At 37.3% G+C, this 15324-nt stretch overlaps 1 protein-coding gene across 2 annotated transcripts in view; it reads left to right on the forward strand.

Moving 5' to 3' along the window:
• LOC107564111 (PH and SEC7 domain-containing protein 3-like) overlaps positions 1-15324 on the forward strand; it is a 117232-nt gene that overhangs the window by 17364 nt on the left and 84544 nt on the right. For both annotated transcript variants that reach the window (XM_016249107.1, XM_016249108.1), the window contains exons 2-4: positions 4211-4322; positions 9411-10278; positions 14031-14423. In XM_016249107.1, coding sequence (XP_016104593.1) covers positions 4211-4322; positions 9411-10278; positions 14031-14423 — 1373 coding nt within the window. The remainder of the gene's footprint in view (positions 1-4210; positions 4323-9410; positions 10279-14030; positions 14424-15324) is intronic.

A 15324-nucleotide genomic window follows, 5' to 3' on the forward strand; every position in this document is an offset into this window, starting at 1 on the left:
ATGAAACTAAATCCGCCAGCAGGTGGCGACAAGTCACTAATTTTATCACTGAATCATTCATTCAATTGATTCATTCGAACGGCTGATTCATTCAGGAATGAAGCAATGGACAGTATTTATGAATGGGTAATCATGAATCACTGACTCACTAGATACGTTTAAAAACGCACGTTCATTCATAAACGAAACCCCGCTGTGTTTGAATGGAGATGCACTGCAGCTGAGCTGTGACTTTGTTTTAAACTATTTTCGACGACGAAATAGAGCAAAATCAGACAATAGTGTTATAGTCAGACAATGTAAGTCACTTAATATTAACTTCTTGTCTATTTAACTGTTAAATCAGTATCACATTTACAAACTCCAGCTGTCACTCATCTTAGCTCATCGCGATCTCACATTTATAATCAACAAAGCTCTCTACACTGCACAATGAATCTCTTATGTACACCCTGTCTACACTTTGCTTATGAAAGGATTCATGAGATATGTCTGTGATACATTACTCAACGCTGCAAAAACACGTAGAAACCTTTGAAGCTCCCCTCAGCGATCACAATCACAAATATGATGAAGATCTGGTCAGTCGCACTGGTGCTCCTAAATATTTTTTCACAGTCGCACACAGACTGAAATGGTCGCACTGTAGAGCGCTGATGTGCCTTTAATATATAGCATATTCGCGCTCAAGCACACGCATAACGCTTGCTGCCAAAATTAATGATTAAGTGTTGGGAAAAATAACAAGGAGATATTTTAATTTATTATTAATAAGCTAGTGTTTTCTGAGTCAGTGTCGGCTGCAAAGATGAAGTTGATGATGCTGAATCGCCATCTCCGCAGGACAGTGGACGCACCTTCAGAGAGAAATGCACCTTTAATATGGATTACATAATCAGAGAGTTTTGTTTTCAATTTGAATTGATTAATTTGAACATTTCAAGCTTTCTATTTATTTCTTAAGTTTGTGAGGCGAGTAGCCTATTCGCTGAGTTTCGGTTCATCGCTCCAGTTTACGGACACCGAGACGGCAGAAAGTGCATCCGATTTGTTTTCTTTATTTTACAAAAAAATCTAGTTGATATTTTGAGTGTATACAAATAAAAGTAGACCCTTAACAGTTTTGAATGATGTATTACTCTTATCTGTATGAGCAAAAATGATGGCGCATTTTAAGTTGTTTCCAGGAAAAAAATGCCAGGGGTCGCACCGGTGCCTCCATGTCATGCAGTAAATGCACTAATAGCTTCCACACAAACACTCGGATATGCGCCCAATAATGCACATTTGTCTAGGTTAATGTTAGTGCAAACGGCCATGTAAAGTTGCTACTACTTACAAATTGTAAAAAATAACTTATTTTTTTTTACATTTACAGTTAAATACAGGCAGCTGGGGTTGCCAGAACTTTACTGTGAAAAATATGGTAGCAGCATTTTAGGTTTTACAGACTTAACTTAAATTCACAGTAAAAAAACATATATCATCATTGATATAATGTTAATATACCAACCTATTGAAGTATTAATATCCGTTTTGTACCATTGTAATACACTGATAACCATCAAAAACAGGTGGTGATGAGAAAGTCACATGATGAACTAAAGCCCATCACAAACAGCTTTTCCACAAACTGAGAAAGTAAATACTAATAAATAAAAAGTGCAGTGTCATTCACACAAATACTAAACAGCATCATGGTTAGGGATGGTATCGTTAAGGTTTTAACGGTATTACTACTCTTATCGATACTGCTTATCGATTCGGTACTTTAACGGTATTCTTATCTGTACTTTTTGTTTTATATTTATATATATATATATATATATATATGACAAATTAAGAGCTGAATTAACATTGCTTTATATTCTGAAATGTAAAATAAACATTTAATGAAATTAATATAAAACATCAATTTGTAAATGCACCAGTGTGCAGGCATTTTTTGTGTTTTATACATAAGATACAGTAAGAACATGAACAAAGAAACCGGATTTTCTCCCAACTGTTCTCCTCCACTTAAGACAGAAACTGTGTTTAAGTAAAAACTCTCCAAGCCGGCCATTTGGACATATTTTATGTGTATTTGATCGTAATCCTTAGAAGCCAAAATCGAAATAAAAAAATAAAATTAGCTTAATAAAACCGCCACAGGCCTAAAGTGTAAGCAGATGTTTGAATGTTTAGTTCTCTCTTCTATCATAATTAAACAGGGCTTTCATGTTGCGCGTGCTGAAGCTCCTCCGTGTGAGCGCGATCTCGCTTCTGAACTGCGAATAGCAAAAATGCATCACAGACAAATGTTTGAAAAACAGCTGGTGACTCTGGTGAGATAGAATTTGCAAGATAATGTGTATATATAGCAATAATAAATGTATGTGTGTTTTATAAATTTTTCCAGTACCGATAGCAGAACCGTTAACATCAGAGTTTATCGATACGCCGGTCTTTCATAATTTAGCCCCGGTACAGATTAAATACAGAGTTTCGGTACCCATCCCTAATCATGGTAACACACACTGAAATAATGCAATAAACATTAATTTAACAACATTAGATGTAAGTTAAAACCCTAACATATGCAATTTATAAGAAAAAAAATAAGAACAAACAGTTATTTCAATGAAAAAAACATCAAATGTGAAGTGGCATGCAGGGAATTCTGGGAATGTCAATTTACAGTTTTTCACTGTTAATTATACAATGACTTGTTCTTTTTCACTTCCAAAAACCGTAATTTTAACAGTACTTTTACTGTAAAATTACATTAAATGTAATTACAGTTATTCACTGTGTATAGTATGAAAACTTACTGTTAATCAGCAAACAGGTTTTTACTCTAGCATTTTTACAGTCTTTTACTGTTAAAATCATGATCATTTTATACAGCTCATGTTTCAATGATAAACCATATTTGAGGTTGATGAATGATAGGCAAACGTTTGGATTTCGTGCCCGATCTACTGTAATTACCTCAAGGACCAACGTTTAGTCGACTGTTAGGGGTCAGCCCTAATCTCAAATCACAACTGACTGAACAAGGGGCATCACACAGTGACCTTTAAACAGATCAGCTCCAGTCCTCAGTGGAGATCTTGGACTAGTCAGTAACTGGATTTCCTGATGCCTGCTGCTAATGTCAATAATGGTTCCCCTCCGTCAGATCCGACTTTAGCATGCTCTGCTCTGAAGCTGACGTTGGGCTTGTTGTATAGATGGTGTCTGATAAAGATGTCTGAGTCAGAGGACTCTGTGCTTTCCACAGTCTCTGATGCTGAACTCTGATCTTAACACACAAGAGAAAACAGGCAAACCTAAGCACCGAGGTCAGATTTTCACTAAGGCTGACTTCTCTTGTGAAATTGAAAGTGGACACTGTTTGATTCCGCCATGAGTTCAGTTCCAGTAATTCCACATGCTCGTCATGTGGCTAGAGTGTGGTCAATTACTTGTCAGCTATAAGACACTGGTATTGAAAAATGAGCCCGTTTCTGGAAACAGAAACATTCCTGAGCTGCCTGGAGCAAGTCATAGCGACCGGCCTCCTGCGGGCACTTCAGTGAGACGGGCATGAATGCTAGATTCACACAGACAGCCTGACATTCATGCTACTCGCTGGATTTAAAGCAACAGTTTACCCTAAATTGAAAATTATCATTGACTCACAGTCAAAATTGCGCCAAACCTTATGTGGAACTCAAAAGTAGGTGTTTAAAACTGTTCATCTGCATTTCTAAACTTGTGTGTTGTGATTTGTTATCATTGTTATGAAACCTGCTGCAAAAATTTTTGAATATTTGAATATACATGTGAGAGCAAAATAGATAAATAGAGCTGTGGAGGAGAGGGAATGATTTTCATTAAATAACTTGCGAGGATTTAGGGTCTGTTCTTCTCATAAAGCTATCGTATGGCTTATTTTGTCATATTTTGTTTTGGAACTTGACAGCATCCGTCATGTAAAACTAATTTGCTGAATTTGGAAGGCTTTCTGTCTTCGGTTGTAATACTGCCATATGCACACTTTACAAAAACATCTTTTGGTCAACTGAAGGACTTTGTCTCTGTTGAGTTTGACATCATGTCCTCCTGATGATTAAACTAATGATAAGCCTATATTGGAGCCAGCTTTGTCATCAAAGAAGCTGGTAACTGATTAAAATGATGTTAATGTAATGCATGTAAGTTTAATTCTGGTTTGTTCTTGCAGGGAGAAGCATTTGATCGGGTCGGCAGCTCCTCTGCACATGCACAGAGTGTTGCCAAAGCCAAGTACCAGTTTCTCTTCGGAAAGACAGAAGACGAAAACTCATCAGATACTGGTACTTTTATGTTCTTGCATGCTCACATGTAATTATTGTTTTTATATATATATATTGTATTAGTAAATTGAAACTGCATGTAACACATTTTCTCTTTCACTTACACCTTACCCTTCTAAATGTGTAACATCATGTTCTTCTGTGTGTAGTTCTTCAAAACACAATCATTAAATACACTGAATTATTTTCACGGTTTTATTTTTATTCAGAAACACTATTTAACATCACTGGACCAAAATACAACAAAATGTGTTTTTAGGGGTTAAGAAGCGATAAGGTAGAAATAGCTCTTAAGGTAACAGCTGCAGGTTGCCACTCGTTACACTGTAGCAAACATAATGCTTTGCTGGTGAAAACTGAAGGAAGGGGAAGTTCATAGGAGTACATTTCGATGCTTTTATGATAAATAATACATATTTGACAGAGGCAACAACCTTGAACTTTGAGAGTGACTCGTGACAATTGAGGGATTTTCTCCCAAAGTTGCAATTATTGATGTTGTGATAATTATAGCAGCATTTGAGCATCAGTTTGACCTGTTTGATGTCGGCTATTTTTGACCAAAGGCATGCTATTCAACTGATGCATTATGTCCGACAGTTTTAAGTAAACCACCCACTGACTCATAAACCTGCTGGTAAACAGCGTATTTTCTTTCAGTGTTGCCATGTTCAGTTTTTATAAGTATCTTTGGGCTTCTTGTTTCATGAAAGTAGTTCATAAAATGTATGAATGTATTTGGGCCAGTGGCTTGTTTTTTCAGATCCAGTTTTTCTAGTGAGGTCTTGCAACATTGGTCTCTGTGGAGAGTAATGTATGGGATTTCCCCAAGACCACAGGGCTGATGGGAGAAACTTTAGTGGAGAGAGTATCAAAATTTGTGAGGCAATGAAGACACATAGCTTTTTTTCTGTGATTTTCTAGCATCCAGTGGCATCCATTCTCGAGCTACCATTTTCCAAGATGCAGCACTGCATTATCAACTAGTTGTTCAGTTTGGTTCTGTTCACAAATGTGACTGTCACTATCTTAAATGTTTTAAATTTGGTTGTGGAATGTGGATGTCACAGACATAATGGATTGGACTGCACAGAGTGTGATTAAACTCTCAGTAGAGGAGTGACAGCTATATTGAGCTGCTGTGTGTGTGTTAAGCACCACACACAAAACATGCTCCTCCAAGATCTTTGTGTTTCTGTATCACTGGTGTGTCACGCTTCAGTCTCAACGGCCGTCATGATGAAACCTGTTTCAGAAGTGTACGTGAGTCACAAAGCTCAGAGGTTTCATTGGCTCATGGTTTCCTTGTACTTCTACAAATTACACGCATCCAAACCAACAGAAACCAACAGAGCACAGCAGTGACCTGACATCCCAGTTCATATTATGCTATATACGGGTGCAAAGGGCTCTAGTGATCCCAGGGGGCAAAATGTGGGCTTTTTAGGGCTGTCAGACTCAACATGCTAACATTTATTAAATATGTTTAATTCAGTAATTTTTTAACACACTGCTTTGGAACAGTATTTATTGTCAAATTCGCTTTGCAATTAAATCTAAATGTAATTAAAAATATTTCTCTTCAGCTTCTAAGGGTGCTTTCACACCTGTAGATCGATTGCTTTGTTTCGAAACAGGGATTAAAATTATTACAATGTTGCTTTTTATTCTTGGTGCGGTTCGCTTTCCCACGGCAAAGTGTCTAACCGGACCAAAAAAGTCACGCGTGAGTAAACTGTTCTCTCATTGGTCAAAGTTCCACGGTTTATTTTCCGGGATTCCACTAGCTGTCACGGCTGTCATCCGTCAGGATGGAACAACAACAGCTTCGCGGGCTTATTGTTTTTTTTTTTTTTGTAGCTGTCGTTATAATAATTTATCGTTTTGAGTCCAGGATTGATCGGGAAAACTTGCACCTACAAAGAAGAGCAATAAGACGGCATTATAAAATAAAGTGCTTACGTAATTACCCATTATACATTGTGATATAGCCTGGTTCGTTAGATCGGATTGCTTTCTCACTACAACCGAACCGCTCCAGAGTTCGTTTTCAATCGAGCTGAGACCACCTCGTTCAGGCGATCTCAGACCGATTGTTTTGGTGCGGATCTGAGTACGATTGTCATGTTCACATATGCCCAAACAAACCGAGCTAAGGGGGGGATACGCGCCAGGTTCTGAAACAACAGCCCAGGTGTTGAAAATTAACATTTTCTCACCCTCAGGCCATCCAAGATGTAGTTGTGTTTGTTTCCTCATCAGATTTGTAGAAATGTAGCATTGCATCAGTGTCTCAGCAATGGATGCTCTGCAGTGAATGGGTGCCGTCAGAATGAGAGTCAAAACAGCTGATAAAAACATCACAATAATCCACAAGTAATCCACACCACTCCAGTCCATCAGTTAACATCTGGAGAAGTGAAAAGCTTTGTGTTGGTACGAAACAAATACATCAAGGCATTTTAACTTCAAACCATTGCTTCTGGCCAGGTTATAATCCATAATAACGCTTCCTCCAGTGAAAAAGTCCATCTCCTCTTGTCTCTCACATCAAAATCCACCCACACATTTGTTTAGAGCTGTTTTGGACTGTTTTGGCTTGTAAACTTGTATATTTCTCATCAGATGAGACTACTTTTGACCCTTTGACTAAACTAAAATGCAACAAGCATCTAGTTCTGCTCATCATTTAGCTCACACAATCTGACAGGTTGTTCTGCTGCCTGCAAATAATAATTAGTACACAAGCCCTGCTTTGTTACCTGTAGAAACCAGAAACCAGTTTTTCTGAGAGGGTTTTACAGTGCTCACTGTAACATGTTAAATCAAAGCACAGTATCAATATGATATGTGATATATTGGTAACACTTTAATATAGGGACCGATTCTCACTATTATTTAGTTGTTTATTAGTATGCCTATTATTAACATATTGGCTGTTTATTAGTACTTATAAAGCACATACAGTTTTCTGCATGACAACTACCTTATTAACTATAAATAAGCAGCAAATTCTGAGTTTATTGAGGCAAAAGTCATAATTAATGGTTTGTTAAAAGCGAGAACTGGACCTTAAAATAAAGTGTGACCATATATTTTACCTAACTCAAATGTTTAGACGTATTTAACCTAAATGCCGAATATTTTTTTGTCTTCATTTTGTACACTAGATCTATGGTTTTATCATTTCAAACTTTTTTGTCAGTTGTTTTGCTTTGATATTTTCTGTCCTTTGACATGCAGACAGTGTGTGGCTGAAGTGTCTAATCTTTATCTCACATACTGTACTGTACTGTATTGTAAGTGCATTGGGATGCAGCCTGATGTTTTTGTTCAAATTTTGTTTACAGTACATTTTTATTCAGTCTGTTAAATCATCCATAGGCAAATGCTACCACCTGGTGTTTGAACAGTTCTGAACAAAAATGGCTGATCCGCTTGATGCTTAATGTTTAAAGGGGTCATATGATGCGATTTCAAGTTTTCTTTTCTCTTTGGAGTGTTACAAGCTGATTGTGCATAGATAAGATCCCTGAAGTTGCAAAGACTAAAGTCTCAAAACCAAAGAGATATTCTTTATCAAAGTTAAGACTCTGCCACGCCCCCCTAAAACGCCTCGTTCTAACACGCCCCCGCATATCTACCTCACTATGTGGAAATATTAGCATAATGCCGCCAAAATGTGCACGCAAAGAAAGAAGGCGTGGTTTCAGTAACTGCAGTTAGTGTTGAAGCAGCATGTCAGGGAGACGCTGTGTGTGTCTAGGCGAAAGCAAAAGCACTTTATTTGGCCTTCCATAAGTAGATGCATTTAGGAATCTTTAAGATCACTTACAACAGAACAGCAATGCATTTTACATTGCACACACATACCAGCTTCATCACTGTGTCTGTCACGCGACTCTGTTCCCCTTTCGAGCTCTGTCTTTACATTTATTTTGAAAGATGAAGCTCGCGATTATGGTAAGGGGTCATTACATTTCCGACGAGTGCTTGCGGTGTTCGGCCAATCACAATGCACTGGGTCAGCTGGCCAATCAGAGCAGACTGCGCTTGTCGGAAGGAGGGGCTTTGTAGAAAACTAAGCGTTTGAGAGAGGCGGGGCATAGAGGACCTACAATAAATGTACAGTATTCGAAGAACAATGTGTTTTTTGAAAATTAAAGCATGTCAACATATTCTGTTACACCAAATACACAAAATAATGATCTTTAAAAAATCATCATATGACCCCTTTAATGTTTTACAGACCCTCACATTTCATGATGACCAGTGCTTTCATTTCAGCATTAAAAATGAAAATCACACATACAGTGGTTTGAATAGACATTTTCTATTAGGAGCAAGTTAATTTCTGAATAAAAAATTTAGTTTTATATTTTTGAAAGAGCATAAAGTAAAAAATGTCAGGATTATATAATTGTCCTGATATCATGATGAATAAAAAATGTCCGTAAATTATTGGAAAGAAAAACTTTCTTACAGCTCTTTGGGGAAAAACTAATTAATATATGAAAAACTTTTGTTTGTTAAATCAAAAACATGTGGTGTAACGAAATGCAGAAATATGCTGAGAAAACATAAAAAAGGACATGATATCATGACTGTGTCAATAAGTCTCTTTATATAATAAATTATTTGACTTTTTATGACAAGGAATGGTAAGTTTAGGTTGTAAAATATCACGTGGTGCAACTTACATATCAATTTATGAATTTAATAATTCATGATATTTGTAAAAAAAAAGTAAGTATGTGTTGTTAAATAATATTATTCAGTACGTAATTGTGTATTTACACTGTATCAAGGACACCTTAAAATACATACACAAGTGAAACATTTGTACTTTCTCATGTAAAACACTTTCACACGATTGGCCATAACACACATACAGATGAAATACTCTGCACCCCACGACCCACTGTACACACAAAAAATGTGGGAAGATTTCATTTTCAGTTGGTAACAAATAACCTTATTATTATAATAATTATTATTGCTTAATAAACAGCTATCACTGACTGTTTCAGCAGATCCAGAGTTAACACCTAATGATCTGTAATCTTAATTTTTTGGTTTGTCAAACAGTCGCCTCTTCAACCCAAGAGAAACAGGAAAGCGGCTCAGGTCTTGAGTCCGCTCTTGATGACGATGACATTGACGAGACGTCGCTCTTCCAGGAAATTGACAGGGAGCTGTCAAACCTATTGAGCGGCCTGACCGCTCGGAGTCAGCATGCTGCGGCCGAAGAGGATTCGACGTCAGGAGACGCCCCTGCCGCCTCACCCATGATCCCCTGCAACGGGCAAAACGAAACCCCGCCGTCACAACTGGATATGGCCAAGCAGGGCCTGGACGTTCAGAACGGCCAGTCCGAGTTAGCAGGAGACTCCCTGCTGTTTGACTCGTGGTGCGAGGCGCTCATAAAGGACCCCAGCTCAGTTATGGCGGCCGCAAACGAGCTGAGCTGCTCCAGCTCTGGGCCCAGTCGAGACCCCAGGAATGTACCGGCCAGCCAAAATAAACCTGACGCCAGCTCAACTCGAGCTGCAGCACATGTGGAGCAGCCCTCAGAGGTGCCCTCCCAAGAAAACTCTGGAAAGGAGATGGAGGGCAAGAGGGTCGAGTCACCCTTGCCCAGTAGGACAGGCGACGACCCCACGGCAGAACTGGTGGATGAGTCTCTAGAGGAATCCAATAAAATTCTGGCCGAGATCCCGGGCATCTTCAGCGTCTTTCTGGAGGGGGGCAAACTGCGGGACAAGCCGCCGAAGAAGCTGCGGTTTGTGGAGAGCAGGGAGAGCCTCGTGAACGGAGAGATGCAGAACGGAAAGTACCAGAGCTGCAGCGTGAAAGAGGAAGTGACTCTGGACGAGCAGCATACAGAAGCCACAGGAGTGCCACAGGGGCGTGTGCTGAGACCCGATCACAGTCCAGCAGAGAACGGCTCAGACAGGTACAGTACCTCTGCATCGCAGTCCTCACTTGCCAAAAGCCTGTTAGATAGTAGAGTGAAACCGCTAATCGACATGAGCAAGCAATTTTATATGATACTTTTGTACTTTTAGTTCAATTCTAAAAATAGTACCCACCAGTAGCATTAAATTGGCTTTCATTCAACAGGAAACAACGGTGTTCACAGGTAAATTAACTCCTTATATTTTTATAATCAATATTATTAACAATTATTAATATTCTTGACAAAAATTTATTTTTGTTTTCATAAATGTTTTTTATGTAACTATTTATATAATTATTGTATTATTAACATGTTTTAATACAATTTTAACGATGCATATGTTTTTTTTTTAAAATACTTTTTAAATTGTTATTATGTGGAAAAATCCCAAAATAAAACAATTAAAAAGCGATTTTGCTTATTGGTTATCAAACGCTTCACCATTAAAATAATCAGTATTGTATTTCTTATCTCAGTTTTATAGCAATTAATATAAGGTTTTGGACTTAACATTTTTAAATGACCACACACAATAACATAATTCTCAGCTCTAGTAACACTAGCTCTGCCTTGTTACATAGACAACATTTGAAATGCCATAAGTGACTGATTTAAATGCTCTACACAGATGTTTGATGTTTTTTGGTATTAAATTCAAATATTAATATATTTATAATGTGCATTTTTTTCTTGACTTGTTTGCCATCTTGGAATGATTATTCCTGACTGACTGTTGCATTGCATTTTGGTACTGCCCAGAGGTGTAATGTATCGGAGTAAATGTACTTAGTTACTGTACTTGAGTATCTTTTCAGGTACTTTGTAGTTGTACTGAGTATCAAAGATATTAGCAACTTTTACTCTTTACTTCACTACATTTCTGAATGAGTATCTGTACTCTTTACTCCACTACATTTGAAATGAGTGTTGCAGTTACACATTACATTTTGCATGGACCTAGCTTTTTCTGCAGCAGTTTATTTCTGCTACAAAAGACGTGATACTGCCTATTACAGGTCACTGAAAGTACTGTGTTTTGCCCTTACTCACCCAAACTTGTCAACAAGGCTACTTTATGTGAATGCGAGTTCCTTAGCAAGTATTTGTGAATCAGAGGTGTTTTATATATGAGATGAGGACATGACTGCAGCTAGCAATGAGGCCCAAACCAGCACATCCACTGCAAGAAGGCTTCGGCTTTTAAATTTGACTTAACATTATTTTATTTATCCATTATACTGAAGAGACCTTTTTGAAAGATATTGTTTTTTGTTTGGTTTGTTTCGTAATTTTGAGGTGTTCAGTTTCATATTGGTTTTAGAAAATAAACGTGATTGCTCTCCTCACAAATCAACTCATTCTTGTTTTTGTTTCATGCTCTTGCCTCTTGCCTCTGCCTGTTTTCCGCAGCTTCTCCACAACGTTACAGTTTATCACTGGCATGTCTCTTTGACTAGTGCATCTTTGAGTTTAAGCCTATATTTAGTATAAGTAAAATACTTAAGTACTGTTAAAATCAGATACTCTTAAGACTTTTACTCAAGTTGTTTTGGAATTGGTGACTTGTAACGTGTAGTGGAGTAATTTTCACTGTAACGTATCTGTACTTTTACTCAAGCATGGTTTTTAGGTACTCTTTACACCTCTGGTACTGCCACAATATAGAAGGCAGCGTAATGATAACAGTTTAGATTAGGGAACACTATTCACTATTCACTAGTTGATTATTAGCATGCAGATTACTAGCATATTGGCTGTTTATTAGTACTTGTAAAGCACATATTTATTTATTAATGCCTTATTCTGCATGACCATATTCTAGATCCCTTAATACCTTAAACTCAATACCTAAACTTAAAAACAACTACACCAACTCCCTTACTTACAATCAAAAGGCAGCAAATGATGAGTTTATTGAGGGGAAAAAGTTAATGGTGAATATGTGTTCCCTAATCTAAAGTGTTACCAGCCTAATTTATAAATAGCTGTTACTTCAGGAGCGCACCTATGATGGCTATGTAGGCAGCTCACTGAGGTCAGTAAAAGCTGTCTAGAATGAGAGATGTACACAGCTGCACCTTATGCAATACTAAGTGCGATTGTGCTGTTCATCAACTAATCTAGTTACTTTATATGTTCAGTTCTCTAATTATCGGTTTCGCTTCCTTTATCCTTTCTGCTTGGTCTTCGTAAGAAATGATCAAGCACGATATAGAGGAAGCATTGTGTTCACTCCGAGTTGCTAAGAGGAACGGGGCTTGTGGTTTTATAATAGAATCAAGCTTTTTTCAGCTTCCTGTGGGTGACTCTTATGAATTTGTCCAGAACATATATGGCTCATAAATAATGTTTTGCAGAAACAAAACTACCTTTATTTTATTTTCATAATCATTTATTTCATAATAATTAATAATCATAATAATATTCAGAATAATTCATTGTTTATTACAGAATACATTTTCATTATACTATAACCCAGTCAAAAATAGTATTATAAACCGGAGAGTTCCGGTCCTTGATTCTGATTGGCTGAGCCACGTTCGAAGCTGTTGTAAATTACTCTACAAACACACGCCTTTGTTTACTTCTGTGTGTTGCTCGGCCACCACTTTGTTGTAACACAGCTGTTTCTGAGGAACTACATTGTTTGGTGGAAGAATACTGTTTTTATTATCATTACACCTTATTTGCTCTGTTTTATTTTGTGAAACCTTACGACGTCTATGGAATAACCGTTTTATAAAAGCAATAATCCCCGTGAAGCCATGGTTTACAGTGAATTTATAACAGCTAAGGGGGTTTTAGGCACGCCGCTTCACGTCGACTTCGCTTCAACTTCTTGGGCTTATTGCTTTAGTAATACAATAAATGAATAAATAAATAAATAAATACATATGTAAAGTACTTAGTTAAGTTTTTATGTCATGACACTATTTGATTGTACAATTCCAGTAATAAAAATTGTAATAATAATGACACTTACTAAAACCTCAAAAGTTTGAATGCGTTATGGAAACAATGGTTTGAGAGGAAATGTGATTAATTCATAAATGAATGGTCCTAAAAAGGCTTTATTGTTTTTATGCAAATATAATTTGTCTTATTCGTTTCATTTTCAGATGTGATTTTGTGAGATTATGGCTTAAATTGACAAATTAACATTTGTGACCCTGGACCACAAAACCAGTCATAAGGGTCAATTTTCTGAAATTGAGATGTATACATCATCTGAAAGCTGAATAAATAAGCTTTCCATTGATGTATGGTTTGTTAGGATCGGACAATATTTGGCCGAGATACAACTATTTGAAAATCTGGAATCTGAGGGTGCAAAAAAATCTAAATATTGAGAAAATCATCTTTAAAGTTGTCCAAATGAAGTTCTTAGCAATGCATATTACTAATCAAAAATTAAGTTTTTATATATTTATGGTAGGAAATTTACAAAATATCTTCATGGAACATGATCTTTACTTAATGTCCTAATGATTTTTGGCATAAAAGAAAAATCTATAATTTTGACCCATACAGTGTACTTTTGGCTATTGCTACAAATATACCCCAGCGACTTAAGAGGGTCACATATGTAGTAGTAAATGCTTGAGTTGTATCTATGGAAAAGGACTTTAAACACACTCCTCAAATAGGAAATGTAAACACAAGTCAACTTTTGTTTACATCTTCCTGTTTAGTGTCACACTTTGCTGTGTGCTGCTATTGAGATGTGTTTGTATTTCTGCCTGTTTCAGGAGTCCTGCTGCAGGTGAGAGTGACGCCACAGATGTCTTCAGCTGCCAGTTTGAGATCATCCTGGAGTCGGAGCGTCTGCAGGGGACTCTCTACAGTAGCATGGACTCGCTGTCCAACCCTGCACCTGAACCCAGCTCTCACAGCGCTCCAGGAGCCTCGTTTGCCTTCGACATCCCCCTCACTCCCATGATTCAGCAGCGACTCAAGGACAGAAGTCTGTTCCTGAGCTCGGACGCTGAGGTGCTGAGCGTCACCGCCACAGAGGAGAGCGGCAGGGCAGCTCTGGAGGTGACCTCTTCGTTTCTCTCAGCGGGCTGCGAGGATGCGGGAGCAGCTCTAGCAAACGGTTTAAACGACAAGGACCCCAGAGACTGGCTGCAGGGCTGTTTAAGGTAAGACCATGCAGTTCAATGTATAAAAATACTGAAAGAATGGCCGACAACTCTTTGACTTTTTTCATGTATTGCATGCAGTGTTGCAATCATTCTCAGCACTGAGCATTGTTTTGTTATTGTTGTTGTGCTGAAGAGCTTGTGTACTGGAGAAAACGTGGAGGCTTGAGTTGATTATGTGGCGCCCTCTGCTGAAAAGTCTTTTCCATTGCACTTACAAGTTCAGACCAGGGTTATAATTGTTAACTAAACCTAAAATATTTTTGTTACATGAAATAAAATAAACATAAGCTGAAATAAAATATCAAACTTAAACTTATTTTATTTAGGCTAGTCGCCAAGGAAACATTTTCAATTCATTTTCAACATAATTTTCATTTAGTTTATTTAGTTGATGACGTACTAAAACAACTACAAATAAAAGTAAAATAAAATAACAATATAAATGAATAAAAACTATATTGACATTTAAAAGCTATTAAAAATATGAATAGTAACTATAATAACTATAAAAATAATTCTGGATTCCAAGATATTTGGACATTGACTGTAATTCATAAATAAGAGTTGATGTTAAAGGGACCGTTCACTCAAAAATGACAATTCATCATTTACTCACCCTCTGCTTGTTCTGAGTTTCTTTCTTCAGAAGATATTTTGAAGATTGTTGGTAATCAGACAGTTGACCGTATCCATAGTTTTTTACAACATCTTGAGGGTGAGTAAATGATGACAGAATTGTAATTTTTGTGTGCCTGTCATGGTGTTGATTCTAAACGTGCCTGAAAGACATCAGACTCATTCAGAATGTGGTGTCACAAAGGTCAGATGAGGTAAAGAAAAAAAAAATATATAATGTTAAATATAAAACTATAAAAAGGATAAGGGGTCTTCTTAAGGG

The sequence above is a fragment of the Sinocyclocheilus grahami genome, unplaced genomic scaffold, assembly GCF_001515645.1.
Source record: "Sinocyclocheilus grahami isolate Dianchi unplaced genomic scaffold, SAMN03320097.WGS_v1.1 scaffold911.1, whole genome shotgun sequence".
Taxonomy (NCBI): Eukaryota; Metazoa; Chordata; class Actinopteri; order Cypriniformes; family Cyprinidae; genus Sinocyclocheilus; species Sinocyclocheilus grahami.